This window comes from Gossypium hirsutum, chromosome D11, assembly GCF_007990345.1.
Source record: "Gossypium hirsutum isolate 1008001.06 chromosome D11, Gossypium_hirsutum_v2.1, whole genome shotgun sequence".
In the NCBI taxonomy this organism is placed as follows: domain Eukaryota; kingdom Viridiplantae; phylum Streptophyta; class Magnoliopsida; order Malvales; family Malvaceae; genus Gossypium; species Gossypium hirsutum.
This window is the reverse complement of record NC_053447.1, coordinates 14,447,446-14,474,129: the sequence shown is the minus strand read 5'-3', so window position 1 is coordinate 14,474,129 and position 26,684 is coordinate 14,447,446. Positions and strand designations below refer to the sequence as shown.

Genomic DNA, 26,684 nt, shown 5'->3' with positions numbered 1-26,684 from the left:
ATCTGTTTTAAAAAGACTTTTTGAAAATAATAATAAACCGTATAGCATTTTAAAAAAAACTTATCAACTGCAATTATTAGTACTTTAAATTATGCAAAACCAAAATGGATAGCAATATAAATGGAAATAAGAAAAATAATTAAATAAAAAAGAAATTAAGAATCTTTTTAAATGGAAAAACAAATTTTCACGAAATAAATTATGAATTTTTATTTTTATATAATAAATCTTTAGGCTTAACCAAAAAAGCCCAGATTAGAAGGAAAACCCATAAAATCCTTGTCATCTTCCTCAAGTAAAAAGTAAAGCCCACTCAGAAAAAACCCAAGGCCCACTAAAACCAGCTGATCCGAACGAAAAAAAAAACTCGAAGGAAAAAGAATCGCTTAAAAAAAAAAACCAAAAACTTTTTTAACGAGCGAAAACGAAAAAAAGTTACACAAAGGTGTAAGGACTCTTAATAGAGAAGGACTCGACAACGTGCTCATGGCTTGCATTTTACAGGGATGTGTCGTATTTTGGGGTAATTCGTGTCGTTTTGATTGAGGACAACGACGTTGAGGAAGGGCTCGAAGCTTGAAAACCCTAGGAGAGAGAGATAGAGAGGTAACGAGAGTGTAAAAAAGAGCGGGAACGTTCAGGTGCTCCTCGGTGCTGTGCCCTAGTTCCCAATTGCACGACTCCGTACCCCAATTCAGGTTTCATTTCGTGCTTAATTTTCGTTCTGGAAACCCTAGAATTTGAGTAATGTTCCAAATTAGGGCACTCTTTTCATGATTCAATGCGTTTAGGGTTTCGGTTTGTTCCTTCCTGTGATTTTCTATTCACATTTCTATTGAATGCTTGTGGATTTACGTGGTAGCGTCTTCATATATGTTTATTGACATTAATTCGAAGTTAAATGCTGGGAAAGCTCATTTCGCTCTAAACTTTGTTGTTTAGCTACTGATTTTTGACTTCTTGTGGTTCTTATCCGGAAGTTGTAGAGAATTGCTGGTGCGGAGCTCTTTTCATGATATCATTTACTCTTATGCATGCGTATGTATGAAATGCGAGTATGCTTATCGGGTGCCATTGATGTAATTGTTAATTTACTATTATTCAGCATTGCTTTTTTCCTTCAAATTAATGTCGGGATATGTTTTTCATTTATTGTGTTTTTTAACTGTTCAAAACTTAGTGGGAATCTCTCCTCGTGCAAGTTTAACTTTGTTTCACATGTTTTAAATGGATACAAGATAGGGAGTGCACTTTAATGGCTTTTGGAGATAAATTAAGTTGCTATGAAACCGCTGTGTGGGAGGGGAAAATTAAAAGATAAAAGATATGATATCTAAGTGGGATTGATGATGTTATGTAAAACTTTTTTTTCTTTCCCTTTCTGGCAAGTGACAACACATTGTGGAAAAGAATAAGAAAAAATAGGAATAATATTGCTTCTCCTTATTTCTTAATCTAGTTCAAGTCATTCTTATTGTAAACAATGTACAAACTACATTCATGATTCTTCTCTTTGTATTCTAGTCCTTTTGCTGGGAGTTTCTACCTTGTATTTTGGAGTTGGTTTCATACATATCCGAGCTTCTGGAAAACTTCATGCTTCTTTTTTTATTTTTTATTTTTTATTTTTTATCTTGAGTGATTTGATGATAGTAGTTTTTGTATGATTGTGAATTGTTACAAACTTGAATTTTTATTGAATGAAGAAAATTATCTTTACTGTGGTTATGAGGTTGTCTGGATTGCAACTTACTGGAGGGGAAATTATTTGTTCATAGTTCTTTGCTGTTGCTTTTCAATTCATTATTTGTTTATTTGCCTTGGTTTCTGTATGCTCTGTTTGTTATTCTGATTTTCTTTTTCCTTTTTTTTTTTACTCAAAACATCTTTTGTAGGTATTCACGAATATCATATTCTTTTTTCTTTTTGCATCAATGGGAGGGGCTAGCCTGTAGATATTTAGATAGGGATGCATGGATGTAACTCAGGGTCTGCTCTCTTCGTAAATGCTGAGGTTGATTCCATGGGAGGTGTTGTCGATGGTGGAGTTGGGATTGGTGTCAAGACCTCTCCGCGCAGAGTAGCTATTGAGAAGGCTCAAGCAGAGCTTAGGTTATACTTGCAGTCCATTGCTTAAACAAATTCTTTTAGTTATCTTGGAAAGTGCACTTGGTTCACATCTCTAGCAACATGCAAATATTCCTTTTTAATTATCATTTTTACTTGTCTATAACAGGCAGGAGTATGATGTTCGCGAGGAAAGAAGAAGAGAACTGGAGTTTCTTGAGAAAGTATGCATTTTATCTCCTGTTGCTATTTCTTATTTCTTATTGATCAATATTCACAATAAAACACATTGCTGTCAGGGTGGAAATCCTTTGGATTTCAAATTTGGCAATGCAGCTTCGGTTAGTGTCCAGTCTACATCTCTCACTGATCAGCAAGCAGAACATTTTGCTATCAGGTATGTCCTTTTTTCTGTTATGTGCTGCAAAATTATGTTCTAAATTATAATGGAGTAGCTAGCTGATGCGTCACCTGTCCATTAATAATACAGTGAAGCGAAGGGCAGTTTTGGATTGACTGCCTCACCTCATGGTGATTCTGTAGAAAGTAGTGGTAGACCAGGGATTCCTGCAGTTTGTGAACCCAATAGTGCTGATAATCTCTTACTTTTTCATGGTGAAAATGAGTTGCCTGAAGGTGAAAGGAAATCAATGCATCCTCGTAAGAAGAATACTGTTGTTCCATCAGAGCAGTCTTCTCAGATGGGCCGAACTCAAAATGCCAAGGAATCAGAAGATTCTGCTATCTTCCGCCCATATGCTAGAAGGAACCGGTCAAAATTAAATCGAGATGCAGCACGATCAAGTTCAACAGAGATGGGTCAGGGTCGAGGTGGTCATGGCCCTTCTTTACCTGCTCGTGTATCATCAAAGGATGAGAAGGTTTTGACAAATAACCAAAAAGATAAGAATATACCTTCTGTTAATACCGCAAAATCTGCAACTTCAAATGGTGATTTGGCTTCAAAGGTGATCACTTCTGGTAATCTGTTGAATATGGAGCTAGATGGTGGGCAGGCTGCCGAAGCAACGACTGACCAGTCAAAGGGTGATCTATCCAAAAGCAAGGTTGATGCTACGGTACCTAATGAACCTGTTCAAGTGGATGTTCACAAATCTGCAGTTAACTTGGCTTCCAAGGAACCTGATCTTGTTGGAGGAAAAGAGCAGGCAATTTCAACTGGTTTTGAATGTCCAGCTGATTCAGGTGCAAACAAAGCTGAAAATGAAACTATTTCAAATAAGTTAAATGGGTTTGGTGATGCCAAAAGAGATGGGAAAAACATACGAGTTGAAGGGCAAAATAGCAGTGCTGCAAGAGGGGTGAAGGGATTAGATTCTGAGTCCTCTTGCACTGAAAACAGCTTAAGCTTAGATGTAAATAATGATAATGATGCATGTATTGATCCAAAAAATGTTGATTCTAATGGAAAGCCCATGGAACAAACATCGGAAAAAGAGGAGTCACTAAACTTAGCTGTTGGTGAATTGGCAAAAGAAAAGAATGAGATTGTGGCTGTTGATAATGTTGCTATTATTTGGGATGCCCAAACTTCCAAGAACCAAAACCACTCTCTTACCGATTCTATTGTCAAAGTGGAGGAAGAGGTTAGATCTGAATTACAAAATGAAGTGAGTTGCCCTTCCAACAAAGAGGTGCAACAAAGCAGTCCCCCTGTATCAGAAGCTGATAGAAAAACTAACACGGTGCTGGGTGATAATTCTAACTCCAAAAACAAAAACATTTGTGCTAGTGGGCCGTTGGGCACCATGGGCAACTTTATTTGCGAGATTCCTGAGAGGACTTTGTTAGGAAGAACCTCGACGGCTAATACTGATGTTCAGACTAATATGGATGATCATGTAAAAGTGGTGGACAAGGCGCATGAAGATTCAATCCTGGAAGAGGCTCGGATTATAGAGGTGGTTTGTTTATATATTTGGTTTATATATGCCCTCTGATCTCTTCAATTAGATGCAAGGTTTAAAAAGTTTCAAAGGTCTAACGTTATGGTAAACAGGCTAAGCGGAAAAGGATTGCAGAGCTATCTGTTGGCGCTTTACCCTTGGAGAACCACCGGAAATCTCACTGGGACTTTGTGCTTGAGGAAATGGCATGGTTGGCAAATGATTTTGCCCAGGTATTATTTTATTAGATGTAAATTGAATCCATCTTATGCATTCTTCTTGTTCTTTTTCCCTTCTTCTTGTGAGCTTTTTAATTCATTAGCTTTAGTCAGATACTGCAGCTGTATAAGAAGTTGACTAGAGAGTGTATTGACATAATTTGCCTATAAGCTTACTTTTTTGTTCTTTATGTGCCTATAGGAGCGTCTCTGGAAGATGACTGCTGCGACTCAATTGTGTCGACGTGCTGCTTTTACTTCACGGCTGAAATATGAAGAACAAAATCAGTTCTGGAAACTCAAAAGAGTAGCTTTAACCCTTGCTAATGCTGTCATGGAGTTTTGGCATTCAGCAGAGTTGCTTCGAAATAGTAAGGATAGAAGTCTTGGTCCAAACAACTGTGGTCATGATTTGGTGGGGTCAAGGGCCAATGAAGTTACTGAGAACAAGAATGCAGAACTGGATATGGTATTGGTTATATTGTTGGACCTTTTTATCTTTATTTCCAAGTAATTTATGCATGCCTCTTGTGATGACTGTCATGATGATAATTTTTTATGTTTGAATTTCTTACTGGATCATGGTGCTAGTTTTTTCTATATTCCTTTTAATAACTGGTTTTGTATGTTAATCATGTTGGTTATCTGCTTATAAGTTCTGTTCTTAGATATATGGTATGAAGGTAATTTTACTTGAACTGGGGAGGAAGAGAAGATGTAATTGAGAACTTAGGTATATATATGGATTAGTCTTGGATGGTTACAATTCAAAAACAATAACTTAGGTCTACTATAAAATCTGAGCCTTGGGCAAGAATTTTTCAGCCCAGGCTTGGTCTTTTCTTATTTTTAATCATTAACTGTTAGTTTTAATTGTAAAATATATTTAATACTAATATATAAAATTTGATCTTTTTTAATATTAAAATGGTTTTCCTTTCTCTTACGAAAACTTCCAAATACTTCCATCATATTGATGCTACATTTTTCTTTCTATCTTCTCTTCATGTGCAACATGTTCTGGAGCAGGATATCCATGAGGAGCAGCAGGAGCACCCTGGAAAGAACAATGAGTTTGCTATTCAGGCATATGCTGTTAGATTTTTGAAATATAACAGCTCCCCTGTCCCAACACTTCAAGCTGAAGCACCAGCAACTCCTGACAGGATATCTGACTCTGGCATTACAGACATTTCTTGGAATGAACACCTAACAGAAGTATGGCTTAAATAAAATTTTCTGGCTATTAAGATTTATTAACACTGCATTGTTAGCTTTTGAATATATCTCTTTTAATAGTTTGTACCTGTTTAACTCTTCATGCTCTGTTTGGGGGTTCTTTATCTTGTGCAGATGTTTTCTTTTTCTCCTGTAACTTTTTATGTGCTTTATTTTCAGGAAAGCCTCTTCTATTCAGTTCCTTCAGGTGCTATGGAAACCTACCGGAGATCTATTGAATCTTATTTGGTACAGACTGAGGTAAATATAGGTCCTTAATGAGTTTATACATGATCTTTCTCTTTTGCTTCCCCTATAATACTGGGCTGATGTAATGCATGTGAAAAGTACATCAATGAAACTTATCATGGAGAACAAATATACATTCCCATTTCGATTTCTTCTAATTTGCCCAGTGCAGCAGCTTTTGGAACTTCTCTGCCCAATCTTGATTATTATTGTATATTTTCTTTTTCTTAGAAAACTGGGAGTAGTGCACAAGAGGAAGTTGAAACATCCGCTTATGATGATGGAGCAGGTAATCATGACACTTCCTTTCTAGTTCTTTTGGTCATTTAATAGTCTTCTGTTCCTTACAACTTCTTCAAATTCAGAGTTTGGATATGGTGACTTTGTTTATGATGAGGATGAAGGAGAAACAAGTACATATTATTTGCCCGGAGCCTTCGAAGGTAGAAAATCATCAAAACTAAACAAGAAGAAGCGGAAGAACCCTATGAAATCATATCCTGCAAGACCCTATGAAATGGATGCTGATTTGCCATATGGAAGCTGTGCTCAGCAATCCGTGTTGATTGGAAAAAGGCCAGGTAGTAGTCTAAATGTTGGTCCAATTCCAACAAAACGTGTGCGCACTGGTTCCAGACATAGGGTTATAAGTCCTTTTGGCAGTGCTGCTGCTGCTGGGGGCTTACAGGCTCCGATGAAAACAGATGCTTCTAGTGGAGATACTAATTCTTTTCAGGATGATCAGAGTACTTTGCATGGAGGATTCCCGATGCAGAAAAGCAATGAGGTTGAATCAATCGGGGATTTTGAAAGGCAGCTACCATATGATTGTGCAGAAACACCAACAAAACCTAAAAAGAAGAAAAAGGCCAAGAATCTTGTACGTAGGAATTCCTCTGTTTTAACTGACTGGGGTCTGTTTATCCCAGAAATGATATGGCTAGTTTTGTTTTTTTTTTCTTTATGGTTTTTAAGTGCCTGAATCTTGCTTTTCGTAGCTTTCTGCATATGATCAGGGTTGGCAGCTGGAATCTACTGTTCACAGTGAACAGGTGAATTTGTTATCTTTATTATGACAAGTTGTTTATTCTGATATAAACAGACTTGTTTTCTTTTCTTTTCATTTGCTTCATTGTTTTCTTTATATATTTTTTAAAACAGTATATTTATTTTATCGTTAAGAATTAAAAAAAATTGCTGCCTAGATGAGTAATTAGAGTTTTAGGTTATTGTGTATGTTACTTTTAAATTGTGATTTTACCCATCCATTTTTCGAAGGAATTAACAGTTTTTAAGTTAATTTTGAATAAGCTTTGTGCCAAATTTGTTCCAATTTCTTGATTTAAGTAAAATCTCAAAATTTAAGTTCATTTTAGTATTTTTAATAGTACATCAGAGCAAGGAGTATACTGACCAAGTTGATATCATTCTTTGCATGATAGATATGAGGATGACTTAAGTCATAAGTCTTTTTTTGTGGCATTGAACTTTATTTGATATTCATCTGTTCTTCCTTTGTCTTCTCTAAATTATTTGTTCATTGTACTCTTTTTTAATTGATGATCTCATGTTTGATGGTGCCATTTCTTTGACAGCGAGATTATTCCAAAAAGAGATCAGAGAGTCATCATTTTGATTCTAATGGATCCAGTGGTAAAGCTCTATTTTCTCGTTTTTGAGTCAATGGTTGGTTAGTTGGTTGGATATATCTATTCAATGTCATGTTCTTCACACTTTACATTTTCAATTGTCTTTTCCTTAGTTTTATATGGGCAACAGAATGCCAAGAAGTTGAAGCTAATGAAGCAACAACCAGATAATGCCTTTGACATCAATCCTAGTGGATCCATCCCTTCACCAGTAGGGTCACAAATGAGTAATATGTCCAACCCCAACAAAATCATTAGATTAATTCATGGTCGTGACAGAGGTAGAAAAGCCAAAACACTTAAGGTATTTTTTCATTTATGCATTTTTTGTCTGGTTGATCATGTGCTTCATGGTTGTCTTATCTCTTGTTTAATTATTATAATCATGTAAACTGCTTCTAGATGTCTGCTGGCGAGCCTGGTTCTGGTTGTCCCTGGTCGCTATTTGAAGATCAGGTTAATTTTTGTTATCCTGTTCTTATTCTTCTGTATCTATTAGCATTAGCAGCAGAACCTTGAGGTGTTACTGCATTTATGTTCAGGCACTTGTTGTCCTAGTACACGACATGGGTCCAAATTGGGAGCTTATAAGTGATGCCATTAACAGTACCCTTCAGTTTAAGGTTAGTGCTTCAGCTTAATGTCTTTACAAATATTCTGTTATCTAAGGCTTCCTTCTAATGTGCCTGAAATGCTTTTAAATTGTCACCATTGATGTGTATATTGCTCTAAAACCACTACTCGTTTCATTTGTCTACAATCTTATTCTATATCTACAGCAGCCTTACTAGTTCTATTCTTTTTTTCACCCTTTCCTCATTTCTCCCATCTACCTCCCCTTTTCTGCATCGGGCAATTATCTCATGAAACTTATCAATGCATCTAGTGCATATTCCGCAAGCCTAAAGAATGCAAGGAACGGCATAAAATCTTAATGGATAGAAGTGGAGATGGAGCTGACAGTGCTGATGATTCAGGATCTTCTCAGCCATATCCATCCACATTGCCTGGCATTCCCAAGGTCCTCTCTGTCCCTAAAAACTAGTAGATTTCCAGTTTTCAATTCATTGATGATGGACATGTTCAATGGAGCTAATTTTACCGTGATTGTATCCTACTGCTGTGTGTCATGCAGGGAAGTGCCAGACAGTTGTTTCAACGTTTGCAAGGACCAATGGAAGAGGATACTCTGAAGTCTCATTTTGAGAAAATTATACATATTGGCAAGAAACAGCACTACCGGCGGAATCAGGTGCATTGGGATACATTTCTAATCTCTAGAGATCTTGGCATTTGATAGTTTTAAGAACAAATGAGTCTGATTTAATCAATCAGTTGAAGATAGTCTTTTTGGCATCTTCAGCAATGTCAATTTTGCTGTTTTTAATCAGTTCGATGCAAATTTCTGACCATGAACATTTTGAGAAGACTTGCGCACTGTTAAGTGAATTTCTGAAAGTGCATGCAACTTGTTCATTTAAAATATACTAGATTCGCTCTACTCCTGCTATTTTGAAACATTGGAATCTATTCATCGAGGAAAGAGGTAAATTGTCACTGTTTAGGATTCTATTTGATATGTCAGGTGTGTCTTGATCAACCCTGGTATGCTGTCATCCTTCTTTTTAGATGTAGAAATATGTGAATGATGTTTCACATATTGTGATTGTTGGTGCCCCGAGAGACCTAGACTGAAATGAAAGTACTAACTTCAGGAAATTCCTAGAAGATTATGAATAAATCATAAGGTGGAAATAGCACACTTTTAGTTCCATTGTCCTCGAGCTGCAACTTCTTGAAAGTTTTTTTTTTTTCTGTTAGGCTTCTTAGATATGCAGAAGAGCGATAAAAGAATCTTTTGGTTTTAGATGACCTCTTCTCTGCTCCCAGTCATAGAATAAAGGCTTGCTATGAATCCTTAGTATCCATTGTACTTCTCGCTTCTCTTAGTCTGAGCAATTTATGTAGCAATTGAGTGGTAGAATAAACATTAATAAATAGTGATATATTAGTTGAATTGCACAATAGATGGGGATTTTGAAGTTTGAGATATTCTTTGAAAACTTTGAATTAGCTGCCTTTGAACATCTCAAAGTTCGTCCCCTATACGTGTACTTTATTTAACATAAGATTGTGCTCTTAGTGAGATTTCAAATTAATTTTGAACCTAGATTTATAATGCTGTCAGGTATTCTTCTCCTTTTGTTTCACAATTGTGTTAGCACTCTCTGGTGTGGCAATTAGTATGGACTTGAACATAACCTACACTCTTAATACTTGGAAGCATAGTAGATTATCTTTTCTTTAATTTCACCTTGATTCTTTCAAACTCCTGAATTGGCCTTTATCTTATTGTATCTTGTAAAGCATGATAACCAGGATCCGAAGCAGATAGTGCCAGTCCACAACTCTCATGTTATTGCTCTTTCCCAAGTCTGCCCCAATAACCGAAATGGAGGGGTTCTAACGTAAGCCTTGTTGTCCCCTTTTTATTAATGTTTTAGCTTTGTTAGTTCAATCGTTATTATTAGTTTCACTGTTGCTATTGTGTTCGCGCCAATATCATTTTTATTTTCATTGTCTGGATAAAGGCCTCTTGATCTTTGTGATGCCACTGCATCAAGCCAAGATGTTCTACCCCTTGGAAATCTGGCTTCTAATACCAGTGGTTTAGCAATCTCAAATCAAGGAGCTGCAGGATCAATGCTTCCTGCCTCTGCAGCCAATTCTTCACTACAGGGATCTTCTGGCATGGTTCTTGGCAGTAATTTGGCATCACTGTCTACACCACTCAATTCATCTGTGAGGTATTGAGCTAATGTGTAGATTGCTGTTTTCTGTGCCTGCATAGTTTCACATGCTAATGGCACAAATTTTGGGTCATATTTTGCTCTCAGGGATGGTAGATATGGTGTTCCGAGAACATCTTTGCCAGCTGATGAGCAGCATAGAATGCAACAATATAATCAAATGTTATCTGGCAGGAATGTTCAGCAGTCCAACTTGTCTCTCCCTGGGGCTGTTTCTGGATCAGATCGAATGGTTCGTGTACTAAGTGGGAATAATTTGGGAATGATGTGTGGGATAAATAGAAGCATGCCAATTTCAAGGCCTGGCTTCCAAGGAATGACATCATCAGCAATGCTGAATTCTGGCAGCATGCTTTCCTCCAATTTGGTAGGTGGAATGCAAAACCCTGTCAATATGCACTCTGGACCAGGTTCTGGTCAAGGAAACTCAATGTTAAGACCTCGTGACACCAAGCACATGATGCGAGTAAGTTATTTTACTTTTATAAAGCAGTATAATCTAGTCTGTGCTCCAACATATTGTTGTTTGGCTGTTTGGGCCTCTTCTATTCCATATAAATGGTTAATTGTTATATATCAATAATCAGCTTTGATTTTTTGCTTGATAATTGGTTGCACTATCAAAGATGCCAGTTCCTGAACATGGGGACTTTAATCCTGCATGCTTTAACCATATGGATGCCGGTCAAAAGCCTTGTGATAGTTCTGTAATATTTTAAAGTAAAAGGAATTTTCAATGACTAAGGATCACTTACTGCCAAAATCTCATCAAAGTGAATCCCTTTTACAACTGTAGACCTAAAATTTTCCTTTACCATAGTTCTCAGGATACCAAGCCGAAAGATAATAACTGTGAGCATCTAAATAACCACTTTCAGTAGATTTAAAACTTGCTGAAATTCAAGACTTAAGTAAAGGCTGGATAATAGGGCCTTTAAGTTGGATGGTATTCTCGATGATCAACAACAATATGCTTTCTCCTACCAATTTTTTACCTTTCTTCATAATTTATTTTGATTATCTATTAATCTCATCTCTTCAGCTTTAAGGTGTTTCTCTGCATATAGGTATGTGGTTGAGTTGGCCATGTATGTTTGTTTACTTTAGAGTTACTTTGAAATTTCTTACTAATCAATGACATTAGAGCTCTATAGTTCTTGTCCATGTGATGATATACAACTTTCAATTATATGACTTTTTTTCCCTTCTTTTGATAGCCTGGCCACAGTCCAGAGCTCCAAATGCAGGCTCAAGGGAATGGCCAGGGAATTTCTGCTTTCAATGGGCTGAATTCTGCTTACCCTAATCAATCTACTGCACCATCTGTTCAGTCATATCCTGGTCATCCCCAGCAGCAGCAGCAAATGCCTCAGCAGCAGTCCCATGCACTGAGCAATTCTCATCATCCTCAACATCAGGGTTCCAATCATGCTTCTGGGCCGCAGCAACAAGCATATGCCATGCGCGTCGCTAAAGAAAGGCAAATGCAGCAGCAGCGTCTTATGCAGCAACAGCAGCCCCAGCAACAGCAGCAAAAACAGTTCACTGCATCTAGCGCTTTGATGTCACATGTCCAGTCTCAGACCCAACTTCCCATATCCTCTTCTCTTCAGAATAGTTCCCAGATTCAATCTCAAGCATCAACTCAGCCAGTGTCACTTCCCCCTCCATCTTCACCAATGACTCCTATGTCATTACAGCACCGACAGAAACACCACTTGGCCCCTCATGGGCTTGGTAGGAATCCCCAAACTGGTGCTAGTGGATTGAACAATCAGATAGGCAAGCAACGGCAGCGGCAACCCCAGCAACAGCAGCAGCAGTTTCAACAGTCTGGCAGGCACCATCCTCAGCAACGACAACCACCTCAGTCTCAACAGCAAACTAAACTTTTGAAGGGAGTAGGAAGAGGGAACATGCTGGTGCATCAGAACCTTTCTGCTGACCCTGCTCATCTGAATGGCCTCAGCATGGCCCCTAGCAACCAAGCTGCTGAGAAAGGAGAGCAGATCATGCACTTGATGCAAGGTCAGGGCTTGTATCCCGGGCCTGGTACAAGTCCTGTCCAACAATCTAAACCTCTAGTTTCCCAGCCACAGCAAAAGCTATTTTCTGGGGCAACGCCCCCTTCTACAAAGCAACCCCAGCAGATGGCTTCTCATTCGGATAATAGTTCTCAAGGTCAAGTTTCCACAGTGCCTTCTGGTCATATACCATCAGCTGGGAATCAATGTGTCTTGCCAGCCTCTGTGGGTCCAAACCACCAGCATTTGCAGCTACAGTCACAGCCACACCAAAAGAAGGTTAATCAAAACCAATCTACTGTTCAAAGGGTGCTTCAACAGAATCGACAAGTGAATTCGGATCCTCTCAGCAAACCTCAGGCTGAGCCAGCTCAAGCTGACCAACAGCCCATGAATAATGCTTCGCAGATGGGTACAACCACAACTACAGCAGTGTCCGAAGTTGGCATTGATTCAGCTAACAACACAGTGCAAAATGTTCCTTCTGCTAGTTCTCAGTGGAAATCATCAGATCCAGGGTATAATCCTGGTATGCCAACCTTGGCTACTCAAGTGGGATCCATAGGGAGCCCCCCTCTTACAAATTCAGCTGCTAGTGTTCCACCACCTTCTTTCAGCCAAGGGTTAGGGCAGAGACAATTACCAGGTGGCTTACCACTTCATGGGAGCATGGCTGGGGCACTGCGGCCACAACTGCCACAAATACAACAATCTTCAACACCGGCCCCATCTCAACAACACTACCAGCCACAAGAGCAATTACAGCAAGACCTGCATAATTCACCCCCACAACAGCTGCCATTGCAGCAACAGTCACAACAGCAAACTCCACATCTACAAGCAGTACAAGGCAGCTTGTATCACAGGCCTTCCAATTCTAAGCCAGAATGAAGCAATCCTATGGATGGATCAGTTCCAACAGCAAAGGGTTATGCTAGGTTGGGTTTGGATGTCCTCGTAACAGCAATGTACAGGTACTAATGATTTTCAGAGGTAGGCAGGTTTGATATTACAGCTATTACATGTTAGGTTGGCATATTAGGAAAAACTAAAACATTTGGAATTGTCATATACTGTTGTAATACTATAATGATGATAAATGCTAACCCCTCTCTAGCATCGTTGTTCAATTGGTTTTTTTAAAAGTTTGACTCTCTCTATCCCAATACACCCTCTGTTGATTGAAAATTATTTATGGATGGACTACCTTTTACAGCTAGCTGTCTGTTGGTGCTTGGCTCTGTGAACTGTTTGGATTATGTACTTTTTCTTTTCCTTTGTGTTTACTTATTTGGTATCAAAATTTCCTTCAACTTGAATGGGGAGTAGACACTAAAGAAACTTTGGGTTGTATGCAGATGAAGCTGGTTATTCTACGGGGGCATTGCCATGCGGAAAGAGGTGGTTTCTATTTGCAGGTTAGAAATTCACAGAAAGAATGGACCTTTTCTCTTTCTGTTTTTACTTGGCTTTCTGGGAGATTTTATGTATATTACCAGTGGTCTAGACTAGAGCATTGGGAAGATGGGGACAGAATATAGAGGCATTTTGTACATAATAGGTCACATCTCCGATTTCTTGTACTTCCTTGCCCTCCCTTCCTTTCATGGTGTCCCTGCTCGTATGCATAGGGGAGGGGAAGTCTTATTTCATTTTACCCCCAGTAGATCAGTGCCATGTATTATTTACCCTTTCCAGATCAAGTGGGTAGCAATGAATGATTGTTATGGGCAAAAAAGCCTTCGGAAATTTTGTGAATATATAATATAAGGTTTGTTTCTGGTGCGCACTGGTTGGTGTAAGTATCCAGATTATGATGGGCGTTTGTGACTGCCATTTCATGGCCACTCGAATGAATTATTGCTGTAATTTGTGTACCACTCAATTTCTCATAATGCAACAACCACCCTTTAATTGCTCATCTTTTCCATTTGTTGATGTGTCTATTAATTGAATCACGAATCATTTGAACGTCCACTGATGCTTTGGGTTTCTCGCATTAGTTATTCAGATGTGTTCAACTTCAAATTTATTGTCTTGCCTATCTCCACATACACCCAAACATGTGTTGGTTCAAAGCTTGATGTTTTCCAACATTACTGGAATGTGAACAATGTCGAAGCTGTGATCATGGACAGGAAATACGCTTCAAGGCTCTTGTATTACAAGACAAAATCAGGCAGTAGCATATTCTGTAACAGTGTCGCCGAACTTTTGAGAGCAAGAGGCAATAAAAAAATACAGCAGGGATGTAATGCAACACGGCAATCCCTATCTTTACATAATCATTCAAAAAATAATGGCTAGGGTTGATCCATGGAGCACAAAGAAGTCACTCGTATATACCAGCAGTCATTTTAGACTAGCACAGCTAAACCACCGACTCAAAGTAAGGTTCCAACTTTTCAAAATGTTAAAACACTAACACAAACAAGTGCGAAGTGCAACGTGAATAATTCCGGGAACATCATACATTCTTCCCGCAAGATATATATACATATATATAAACAGTTGCCCTGCAAAAATCTTGATTGTATGAAACCCGAACCTGCTCCGAGATTCTTCAGGAACCCAATTGTTGATCCACCTTGCTTGAGCCGAAACTCGCTGAGATCACATCCACAAATTTCTTATTTGCATCCAGTATCATCTCAATCCTTGTGTTCTCCATTTCCATTCTTAATCTTTCAGTTTCTCGCATCATTTCCATCCTTTTCCTTTCTACCCACATTAGCTTCTCACCAAATCTCCTTATTTCCACTGCTAGTGCCATTCCCTTGTTCTCTTCCTCCATTGCCACAACTGCCACGTCATTATTCCCCTCCTCTTCCCCTCTAATCCTTTTCCTTCCCCCGCTTAAGAACCCAGAAAACCGGTTCACAGCACTCGGCCGTCGCAATATATTGTTAATACTGCGGCTTTTACTGAACTGGTTGTTTTCTTCATCATCATCATAATAATAATCTTCTTGTTCCTCCTCGACCACGTAGTTGCTATAGTAATTATTCCCAGCTTCATGTCCATTTTCGGAATAGAAATTTAGCCCTCTGGTAGGAACCAAGGAAGCCAACGGTCGAGCCGAGATAGTCAAAGGCTCGTGCTCGAGAGCTTCCATGGCGTCGTAATAAGGCCAATGGGCTCCCGAAGCGAGACCTTGGCGTTCGGACCGGTAACGACGGCGGAGCTTCTCCATCTTGTGACGGCACTGGAGAGCGGTTTTGGCGGGTGAATCGTCTAAGTGGCCGCAGCGTACAGCGACGGTTACAGCTACCTCTTGCCACTGCCAGGCTTTGAGTTTGCTGCGTTGGAGAGAATACCATTTTTCTTGGTAGGCTTGGATTAGGTTGAGAGTTTCTTGGTGTGTCCATGGAAGGGGTTGGGGCTTTTTTCCGGGTGTGGGTCGGCCGCCGGAGATATATTTGACATTTTAGGGGGAAGATTTGGATTCCTAAACCTCAAATTTTGGAGAAGAGGGTGGCGGTGGAGAAGAGTGGGTCGGTTATATTTTAGTTTTTCCGTTTTTTACATTTTAATTGAGGGCCAATTTCTTTGCCTAGCCAATGAGATTTATTACATTATTATTTATAATAAGCTTGCTTTAATCTTGTTTTATTTTTGAGATTTGTTGCCTAAAAGATTTAATCAAGTAGTAATAGTGTCTTCACTCATTGCTGTAATTGACTATAATCCTTTGTATTACAATTTATACCCATCTACAGTCATCTTTCCAAAATTCTGTAAAAATTAAAAGTCACAAGGCATCACCAGTTTTCGCAGCACCTCTCTAACTTAGCCCCTTAACACTTGGCTTTTACACGAACTTACCTGCTCTTTTCAATGCTATGCGAGTGAGGTCAAGAACGGCTCTTTTCAACTACTTTGTCAGAAAGTTTATTTCAATGATCATCTCGCAACTGTCTTGCATCAACCTTGACTGCCCATTTCAAGGCCACACAAAAACAAAAATGAGATTCAATGTTCTATATAGGATCATACAAGTGAGAGTGTGATGTAAAAGAGTTAGTCAACCTGATTGAAGCTGTTATATATAGCATTTTTGAGAGACAAAACAAGACAGCATATTGGCTACCAAAGCTAAACCAGCGTCACCCAAGCAATTTCATCTTTCTGGGTTCAATGGTTTGTAGTTTCTTCCCCAACATGAAAATTTCCCCTGTTAATGTCATACTCAATACCATCAGAATAAGCGCCTTATTTGAACACATCCACAGGCACTCTTCACTTAATCTATTCCATATTTAGAAGTTAAAAAAAAAGCATTTTTTTGTTGGTCATGCACCAAGCAAGTTCAGTTTTCTATATTAGACAAAGGGGACAGAGTTTTACTCTGAACCTGGCCAACCAGATTACTTGTCTTCAATTTCATACAACACAAAATAGTACTTGTCTTCAATTTTATACAACACAAATCTTTGTGTTTGGAAAGCTTGGGTTAAAGCACTAGATTGTAACAGCTTTTATTGTCGTGAAGAATCTATATGCTTAATACCATATTTCCTTTGGCTCTAACAAAATGGATATATCAACAATTCCAAATATTCAGGTATATGCTGCGGTTGAACAATTACTGTCACCAAATTACTTTCCTACACTACCAGTTAAAATCCATTCTTATCTTCCTAAGGAAGATTCCCAGTTCTATATTTTCTTCCCCAAGAAAATAGGAACTTACAGCTAAGTTGCTCTCCTTTAAGTGCTCCAACAACTCAGCAAGTTCTACTTGTTTTGATGCTGTTGTAAATAATGCCTACAAAAGATCAAGTCTGTGTTCAGCAACCATGACTTATGAAGGCACAAAAACTGGCTGCAATAAAGACTAAAGAGTAGAAAGAGGTCCTACTTTCTTAGTTCTCTGTAAATCTTGTTCCATGGATTTAATCCGATTCAATGATTCAAGAAGCATGTCCTCTTTTTCAGGAGGAATATTTGCAGGCTTGTTATACAGCTTGGTTACCATTGTTTCTAAATTTTGTAGCCTCTGCCAACATGGACGGAGCAAGTCCTCTTCTGCTTCTGTCAAAATTCCATTTTCTGTAGACCCTGAACCTGCCATCTGGTCATTTGACTGGTTTTCTGTTTGTTGTTTCGAGTCTTGTGCTTTCAGAAATCTTCCCAGTCCAGGGACTAAGAAATATATAAATGCTAACAATTTGAGTACAAAGTGAGTAAAAAAACTTGTCACATGGTGTACAAGCTTCTTTCCTGCATTTCTGGGACTAACATCGGTAGTTATGTCATCTGAAAACAGCACAAAATTAAGATGTAAAAGCTTGCGGCATTAGAAAAAATTAGCATTGCCATTAAGAAGTTTTAATACTGAGAAAGAGGAGATAATGATCTTATGTCAAGAAAGCTTCACTAGAAATCTTTGTGTCAAAACTTGAAATGTTGAAGGTGAATACAATTATACAAGTTCAAAACTAGAATGGATGGTGAAATCAGATAGATAATTACAGGCTTCCACATCTTAATCAAGCTTGGCTAATTGATCAAGCTTTCCCTACACATGGAAGCATATGCTAGGGCTACTATTTTTACTTTTACTTTAAGCCACCTTCATTGGCCTATATGATAATCATTTACTATGATATACAGCAACTATGTCTTAAAAATTTAGGAGACACACCAAAGTTTGATTGGGGATAGAAGTTCATAACCATCATGGCCAAAGAAACCACACACAACTACCAACTTTCATATGTTAATAGTGTGGATGATTGGACATAATTCTTCCAGTACCTTTCCGAGACTAATTATTGCTACTAGTTATGCTTTAATGGCCCCATTCTCGGTCCAAATTATGGTTTTTACTATGAGATCGTAGGAACATCTCACAAGGACATATAAGAAAATTACCACAACATGTGCCCCGACCAGATTCAATGATCTGATATAAATCAACAGACAACAACGGAAACACAAATATGATGTCCAATTAGGATAAGTGAGTAATCACTCACTTGTTGAACTAGCTAGAGTTCTTGCAGCGTTTTCTGGTTTGCTAGTACCATACAAAGAGTTAGGACCACTCATCCTTTCCTGGCACAAGGATCAATAAATATTAAATAATATTTCACAAAAGAAAACAAGGATTATAAACTCTAATAAATAAGTTCATAACCAAACTTAAAATAGAAGTCAGAAAGATGATGATTACTTCGTTGGAAAGTGACACTAACTGCATGAAATCTGAAGTATCTAGCCTCACATCAGAAACGCAAGATATTTCACTAGTTGCAACCTGCCAAAGAACCAATTAACTTGGAACATGATGCATAGCTAAATAATGATAAAATGACAGTACTCAAAGAAATTGATGAATATAAAAGGTAGTGAAAGGAACCTTAGTGGACAAAAACTTGACTTCCAAATTGTCATTCTCAGAACTTTCTGTTTTCCTAAAGTACAAGGCATAACCCAAGTGTGTCAACTGCAAGTAGATTACCGGCAATCAGTTTTAGCTTAGAGCATAAAAAATAATAACAACCATGGCATTTCTCAGATATCAACATGTCTAAATAGAGAAGAGTTCTACTAAATGCTTCAATTATTTATTCATTTTCCTTCTAAATGCTGATAAGGGTCCTACCTTCATTATTTCTGGGTTTTTCCAGGGTCCCTTATCAGATCTAAGACACCCGCCATCATTAGGGCATGAGCAAGTTCCACCAAGAAACTCTGGCAATTGGCTGCTTGGGAGATTTTCCACAAACAAGTTTAGTTAGAAAGTCCAAAAACAAGCAGACAGTAAGATAATTCGGTAGTAATAAAGAAGTCGCAACCTTGGCTCAATAATCTCCAATAATTTAGTATGGAATTTGTTCCCAAGAACCTGTATGGTGAAAGAAAATTGCTTGATTAGTAAACCAACCTCCAAAACAAAAATCCTGCATCAAAATATATTTGTTTATGATCACTTGTTTCAATATTTTTCTACATGAATTTTTGCAGTAGTTTTTGGATCAAGAAAGCCTCTTGCAGTGTTCCATAGTATTTTGAATCTGCTTCCAGCATTAACTATGTACATTTGATGTAGAGTCTGAGGAGAGAATTATGATGTTAGCAACAATAGAGAAATATATACATAAATAATATATATATATTCATTCAGCTTAATGAAACAATTAAGACACCTCAGGATAGTTGTCACCATCAATTTTCTGCATGCGCATCACAAGATCATTTGCAACCTTGCCAAAGCTCATCCAGTTCTGCATAATGAGGGAAATAATGAGATATACGATACAGCATGAAATGCATATGTTCTGTGATTGATGAATACTGACCAACCCCTGCACATCTAATATTGTCGTTGTACAATCTATAGGCTTCTTGGCAGCCATAGAACAGGCAGGAAACTTCTCCAAGAAAGCCTTCTCAAAGCCCTGCACATGATATTTTAAAAATCTTTCAACTGTAGTGACCTTCATCAGCTTGCCAACGTCAATTTTACCAATTCTTTCAATATAAACAGGGTGCCCCTGTTTGTCCACACCATGGTAACCATGGGGGTAACACTGCTGAACTTCTTCGTATTCATCATACACAAAATCCTGCATATGCATCACAGCATATGTTAAAACTATGATACCTGAAACTGTTACCAACATTAAAGAGAGACAGCACACATCCTTCATAAACAACAAGATATACAAAGTTGCTATTTCCATCATTTAAATTTCTACTGCACTTCTTATGATTTGATGAAGTTTAAAAATAATAGAAGGAGCAGTTTACCTGTACAATAGTATCCACACCATTCTCATTTCTCCAGTTCAGCATATCTTCCCACATCTGGATAGTTTTATCAAGGTCAAATTTCCTTGCTTTCAAGAATCTGCAAAAACAAATTCCAGATTTTTAAATGAATGAACACTGTTGAATGGAGGCTTTTGAATATATGATTTCTTTTTCTTCCCTCTTTTTTTTTTAAATTTTGGATAAGCTGGAATAAGTTTTTTTTTTTTTTTTTTAAATATAATGTTTAGTGGAGTTAAGTTTCCACTTCTATGTATACTGGTTCTGAGAGTATAGTCCAGGGTTAACTGGGGAGTCACCAGCTCATCAAAGCAGACTCCGTTACATCATGCTTCACAACAAACCCCGCAGATGAATTTGCATTATGTCCATCAAGATACTCAGAGTTCGAAGTTAAAAATCTTAGTTTTATTAGAATAAGAGTCTACTCATAAATCCTCCGAGTTAGGCAGTAGCTTTTTAAATAAATCATTTATATAAGATACATTTCTCAAATCCTTGCTGCTAAAAATTTGATGACCAAAACTAGTACACTGCCCAAAACTCAATAAAGGGGGCAGTTGCAGTTCATGAAATAAGTAAATTGAAGATGGTTTGATATAGTACACCAAGAAATGAACCACCAATTATGCAGCCAAGAAATCATTCTGATATTTATATTAAAAAATTCCAATAAATTTCTTCACTAGAAAACCTAGACCCTAAAGGAGAAGCTGCATGAGCCATGAGGTGTGGAAAACATTTTTTCCTGATCAATTAATCTTTCTTTTTCATTTGAATCCAATTTTGTTAAATCTTTATTTTGAGCCAGAATTTCAATAGTGGCATCCAAAATTCCTTTAGAAACTTAGGGATGTAATGATGAAAAAATCCAAAAATTGCCTTCTAGATTCCAGATTATGAAATTGTTAAGTGGAATTATCCGCTTTGGGTTTCTGTGGTCTTATATTCAAATTGAACCCTCCATCTATTTCCAGTTGTTTTAGGTTACATTCTAATATAGTATCTGAGCCAAGGATTGTTATGTTCTTCCTGCCTAACCCTATATAAGGTTGAAAACCACTTGCAAGGCTATCCACATGTAAGCCTGTTAAGCTACAGACAAGGGGAGTGTCAAGTAGTACAATCACACCTCTTCTAAGTGTTGGGAATTATTACAGGTCTTATGTTCAAGTTGGACCCACCAGCTACCGTCAATTGGATGTTTGACGAAAGTAATAAAAAATTACCAAGGAAAGGCCACAGAAAATGATGAAAATTAGAGAACAAATGGAAAATGTTGTTCACAGCAATAAACATTTATAAAATTTTCTTAAAGTCAATTGATGGGTAGCATTATTCAAGCTATCATTTGTAAATTTTAAAACAGCACATGTTTGGTTCAAAGGGATGATCTCATCTCTTATCAACATGGTTAATGCGAAGTGCCCACGCATATGAATAACATAACTTCCTTCCAGAAACTGCAGTACAAGTCTACTGGTTGTTTACCTTAACAAAGTGTAGTAATCATCATGACGTGAGGGAAGCTGGTCCTTTGCAAGCAACGCCTGGCGAAAAGCTTTGACAGCCTTTTCCTCCTCCGCATCCCTTACATCCTCGATAGAAATTGCCGTGTATTTGCAATCAGACACGCGTCCGCCACGCTTCTTAAGGCTATGAGTTAGCTTCGTCGAAGCAGTCATCGCTTTCTTTTTCAGAGATCTCCCTCGTCCCCTCCTCCTTTTCTCGTCTTCAGACGTCTCAATATCCAAATTCGCATCCTTGCTAAACTTCTCACTTTCTTCAAATGCAATTAACTCTCCTGGAACTTTTAAAGAAATTGAAAAACCAATCCAGGAATCACCATTTTGATCTCGAATTTGAACAAAAGTCAGTAAAATTAAACATAACTTACCAGGCATTGTAATTTTATCCTCGATCACGATCAGAATTGTATCTGCAACCAAACAGAATCTGAAAATCTCAGGAATAACAAAAGAAGGTAGTTTTACATGCTAGAAAAACTTTCAGATCTGTTCGATTCTCTTTTACAGCTCGTTGTTGTTAAAAAAACCGACGAAATTGACCAAAAAAAAAATCAAGCCTAAATGGACAAAAAGGACATGAATCGGCATACAGAGAGAAAAAAAAGATTATTACTAGTCAGAAACAGGATCGAAATTAAATTACGTCAGATCCAACAACGAATATCAAAACAAACACAATTAAAAGAAGAAAAAAAATCCTTCCATGGAATCATTAATGTATCAATAAATAACAATACAGTTTATAAAAATATATATCCAAATATACCTTGAAAAAAAACGTATTCACTTCAACGAATTGAACGAGATTAAATTCACGAAAAACGGATGATTGAATTTCTCAGATTCTCTCGTTATTCTTTATGTACGAAAATATTTTATATATATAATAATCCAAACCATATATAAGAGGATATGAGCAAAAGCCACTACTTTAGGAGGTTACAAGGGCGGGCTTTTTCTCTCTATCGTTTTCAGAATAAAATAATTATTGGTGTTTTTTTTTCCTCTTTTGGGTTAGTTAGCTTGGGAACGTAGCAGAGAAGTGTCGTTGTCAAAAAAGGTTTTTTTTTTTTCTTAGATTATTTTAAAAAGAAATCGTCGTTTTCGGAGACCGAAATTGGAAGTTGAAACGTAGTAACGTAGCGTGAAACCGCCGCTTCAGCTACTCAAGTGGCGGAGATTCCGACGACGACTTAACGTTTGCTTTGGGCTTTATTCCTAAAGAGGGAGGGAAGCGGGGTTTCGACGGTTAGCTAATGGAGGATGAGATTAGAGATAGTTAGGTGCAAAGGAACAAAGCCAAATGGGAAACTGATTTTCTTTTCTTTTGTGTATTTGTACTTATACACGAGGAAAACCAATAGAAAACGTTTGGCATCAAACATTTCATATGCCACGTGGGTTTAGCTTTTGTCATTTTCTTAAGTTATAATAAATCATGTGATAAAATCTCAAACTCTTCTACGATGTTAGAAATTTGTATTATTAATATATCAAATAATTATCTTATTATTTAAATGTTTTATTAAATTTGTTTCACTTATTTCAAAAAAATTATTAAAAATTTACTCTTTTACAAAATAAAAAATGTTACAATAAGGATGCTTATGTTATTTTATTTTATTATATGAAATCTGGAAAATATATATTTGATGGGTTTAAATTTAAATCTATATGATTTTTAACATCTCAACATTATAATTTTCACTGAAGTTTAATTTATTTTTATATTAAATTTTAATAAATATATTTGTTATAGAACTTTTTTCACATATATCATGGCGTGTTATAATCTAATATTTAAAATTTAATTAGAACAGTGGTTAAAGTTTCCGCTTAACATTTAGACAAAAAGGGGTTCAAACTTCAAAATTTATCTCCCTCTTCCTAATATTGCAATGATAAAATGTATTATTATTATCTTATAAATCGTTATTAGTATAACTCTTTAACAAAATTAAGAATTTCACATACTTTTCTTATTTAATTTTTATTTTTAAAAATTTTATTTGTGGAATTATAATTTTGTAGATATATTGATATTATTAGATGTAATTAGAGTTGTCCATGGGTCGAGTTCGGGTTGAGCCAAGTGAAAAATTAAGGCCTATTTTCTAGGCTCAACCTATAAAATGGGCTTAAATTTTTGCCTAAATTTGATCCGGATAAAAATGTTAAAACCTGAGCCTGGTCTGTCCGCTGATATTAAAATTTTTTATATAAAAATAAATTTAAAAAATATAATACATCAAATACACTAATAACATTAAAATAAATGTTTCCCAATAAATGAAAAAATATTCTTAAATAACACCAAGATAAGTGCAACCTAGCAAGCAAATACCTCTATATTAGTGGTAAAATTAATAATAAAATAAAAGTTATACAATATCCAAACAATAACAACAAAATAGTAACAATATAATAGTGAAATGATAGCAAAACAATGAAAACACAATGGCAAAACAATAAAAAAATAGCATCAGGTTTTTTTTTTCTTTTTGCAAATTCAGGCCGAGCTTGGGCCAAAAAAGCTTACCCGAGACCTGACCCATTTTTCTTATCCAAGCCCATTTTTCGGGCCTATATTTTTTCTTAAACCCTCTCATTTTTCAAGCAGGCCTTCAAGCTGGACCAGATGTAATGATAAGACAGTACACTTGTAAGGGGAGAACTCATATTCAAACCTTAAAGATGATGAACATCAAGAATACCTTAACTCCACACACACACAAAATCAATCATCATGAAAAAAAATCAATTTTCTTTTTAAAATTACAACTTACAAATATATCAGTTATTTCAACAGAATATGGCGAAATGAGTTATAGGTTTCTAATCTTATTTGTGAAATTAAAAATTTTGTGAAAAATTCTTTTGTTCTAAATTACAAGTATATAGGTGATTACAATATGTATATATATCCTTTTTAGTATGGTTTTCTTTTGGGTTTCTTTGGCAATTGTTGTATCTTTTCCCTCTAAACGTTTGTTTCTTTCTATTTTGGTTGGCACGTAGCAGATTTATAAAGGTTTATAATTCATGAGTGACAATTGTGTCAATCCATTTTCACCATCCATTGAGATTCTCTAGTTGGCCATTAATATCTTGCTATCTTGGTTTCATTGACTGATGGCCATTAACCCTTTAACTTCTATTTCAATGAATAATCATAAAGGTAGAAACGTTAATGATTCCTCCTTTTGACACAATCTATATTTTAAGTAAATTGCATACAACACCCCTCTATTCAGTTTGAATCAAACCAAATAACTTATTCTCTTCCACCTCTTCTCCTCCAAAGATGAACAAAAATTCAATCAAAGATTACAGTTAGCCTAAAAGCAATGAATTGAATGCTTCGTCATATGAAGACAACCTAATGCAATATTCAGTGGAAGCAAAGCTCTAACCATTAATCATTGTGGCAGTTAGAAGGGGAATTGTTATTTTATTTGATCAAGAAGATTTAGCCCTTAGCAATGCTCCTTGAGCCATTATTTGGTTGCTTATATGTATGATTTCAAATAATTTTTTATGTGGTTACTCAAAATGCTAGTAAATAGGGTATGGAATCTACATTGTCATGTCTTGGTCTTCTCTAGGAATGATACTTTTTTCGTACTAAGGTTCAATAACATCTTTGATTTGCATTTCGTCCACAAGGAGGGGTCTTGGGTGCTTGATGGTTCGCTATTAATGACGGCTAAATGGAACCCTAATATCTCCCCTAGCTTGGACTTGTTATCTTTCTTGTTGTTAGCTTTGATGTCACAAGCTTTTGATACAACAACATTTAAAATGTACAAGCTAAAGGGTCTTATTTAAGCCATAAAAACTAGGGGAAGGTTATGTCTTAGCTTTGTGAAAAAAGATAGGGATTATAAAGGTTATACATTTTCATTAAAAGACAACAATTCAATTATAGTGAATTGAGATATCATTGGTTTGTTGGATCTGGTACCCTGAGTATAGTATATCCGTTTGTAAACTTGTAATTTTTTTGAATAAATTGGTTAATAAAACAAAATCATTGATATATTTTGTATAATTGTCCTCATATGGGTTTTGCACGAGAATTAAAATGGAAGCAAATGTTTCTCATTGGTTGTCTAATATTTAATTGATAATAAGCGGTACTACGTGGTCGGATCGTAATACGAAAAGACAACTTATATTAGCTGATACAAAATGAGGCGAATGAATGGGGAAGCGGATCGTAAAGTTTGTCAAAGTCACAGATTTGACTTAAGGCTCTAGACATTAAAAAAGAAACTTGGATTCTAACACAACCTAAAATGCAAACAAAATCCAAGTTAGATAAAAATAAAGAAAAACAATTAAAAATAAATAACTAAGATGAATAAAATAGTATAATGAAATCTAAAATTAGAATTAATAAAGAAGAAAAATAAAGAAGATAGATGGAAATATAGAACGTGGTATGTCGAAGTCCTAAGAAGTATTGGAAACATGAAGAATCCACAAATCCCTTCAAGCGGCTCTAATTTCCCCTTGAAGAAAGAAAACTTGACAAGAAAAAGTGTGAAGATGATCCCCACAATCTGAAAAGATTACTAAAACTCTTCTAAAAGAAAAACTCAAAGAGAATTTATTAACTTAAAAAGAAAAGTTGAATAATAATGAATTGTATGATTTGTGTACAATGTAAACACCTATATATAGGCTAGCTAAATAAATCTAAATAAAACTCTTAAGTATACTAGAATTCTAATTTAATCTAAATAAGAAGTAGTTTTAAACTAAACTTTCTTGTTAACATAAAACTCCTAAATAACTTAAAATACTTAATAATTATCAAAAATTTGAAATTAAATAATCATAAAATAATGCGAGCTGATAAATACAATATTGAGCTCATATATAATAAAAATTAAGCTTAAAACACGAACCTAATATGAAACGTCTAGGCTTGTGGGATCGGTTGGGGTCCTTAAAGTGAAGTGCCTAAACTTGTTAACATTTTCCACATGCGCTTGTCATAATAGATTGAAAGTTTAGACCCACGCACAAAATTAGTCCCTTCTAATTCATCATTACTCCAAAATCCATCATCTTGAAGCTTCAACTTTTCTTTTCGAATTTTTTTCGTGATAAAATCTTGAACGAGTAAGTTGAGTTTTGTCTTTAGCTGCTTAGATTTGGATATCCTAATTGGGCCTTGAGGGAAACTAAGCCCATCTCTATTATGGTATTTGAATTGGATTGAGTTG

General features: G+C 36.4%; 3 protein-coding genes across 18 annotated transcripts; 1 reads left to right on the top strand and 2 right to left on the bottom strand.

Moving 5' to 3' along the window:
* The first annotated feature begins 404 nt into the window (after positions 1-404).
* On the top strand, positions 405-14,063 carry LOC107912566 (chromatin modification-related protein EAF1 B). 12 transcript variants are annotated; one of them, XM_041106191.1, is made up of 24 exons: positions 406-698; positions 1,896-2,112; positions 2,237-2,291; positions 2,367-2,464; positions 2,558-3,989; positions 4,088-4,207; positions 4,395-4,661; positions 5,222-5,410; positions 5,591-5,671; positions 5,891-5,948; positions 6,025-6,539; positions 6,658-6,711; positions 7,255-7,312; positions 7,422-7,612; positions 7,711-7,764; positions 7,851-7,931; positions 8,195-8,329; positions 8,444-8,560; positions 9,676-9,776; positions 9,900-10,115; positions 10,293-10,584; positions 11,336-13,116; positions 13,359-13,402; positions 13,501-14,063. In XM_041106191.1, exons 2-22 carry the CDS (start codon positions 1,970-1,972, stop codon positions 13,031-13,033), a joined length of 5,955 nt encoding a protein of 1,984 aa, XP_040962125.1. In that variant the 5' UTR covers positions 406-698; positions 1,896-1,969; the 3' UTR covers positions 13,034-13,116; positions 13,359-13,402; positions 13,501-14,063. The 12 variants fall into 12 exon arrangements, with proteins under 12 accessions (XP_040962126.1, XP_040962125.1, XP_016696286.2 ...); XM_016840797.2 differs by having other exon boundaries at positions 10,206-10,584; XM_041106190.1 differs by having other exon boundaries at positions 10,206-10,584; positions 11,336-13,135.
* Positions 14,064-14,461: 398 nt separating this feature from the next.
* On the bottom strand, positions 14,462-15,569 carry LOC107912569 (trihelix transcription factor ASIL1; the record flags this gene model as incomplete). Its single annotated transcript, XM_016840808.2, has 1 exon — positions 14,462-15,569. A coding segment is annotated over one exon (864 nt), but the record flags the coding sequence as incomplete, so codon positions are not given.
* A 210-nt stretch (positions 15,570-15,779) lies between these two features.
* On the bottom strand, positions 15,780-22,758 carry LOC107912567 (phosphatidylinositol/phosphatidylcholine transfer protein SFH9). 5 transcript variants are annotated; one of them, XM_016840807.2, is made up of 16 exons: positions 22,217-22,758; positions 21,819-21,860; positions 21,413-21,731; positions 19,901-20,000; positions 19,450-19,716; positions 19,297-19,374; positions 19,101-19,202; positions 18,946-18,995; positions 18,753-18,852; positions 18,507-18,593; positions 18,321-18,404; positions 18,124-18,202; positions 17,004-17,401; positions 16,836-16,910; positions 16,172-16,316; positions 15,780-16,076 (listed from the first exon to the last, which is right to left on the bottom strand). In XM_016840807.2, the coding sequence occupies exons 2-15, from the start codon at positions 21,823-21,825 to the stop codon at positions 16,263-16,265; spliced, it is 1,800 nt and encodes a 599-aa protein (XP_016696296.2). In that variant the 5' UTR covers positions 21,826-21,860; positions 22,217-22,758; the 3' UTR covers positions 15,780-16,076; positions 16,172-16,262. The 5 variants fall into 5 exon arrangements, with proteins under 5 accessions (XP_016696296.2, XP_040962128.1, XP_016696294.2 ...); XM_041106194.1 differs by having other exon boundaries at positions 21,413-21,725; positions 22,217-22,757; XM_016840805.2 differs by lacking the exons at positions 15,780-16,076; positions 16,172-16,316 and having other exon boundaries at positions 16,381-16,910; positions 22,217-22,757.
* Between the last annotated feature and the right edge of the window lie 3,926 nt (positions 22,759-26,684).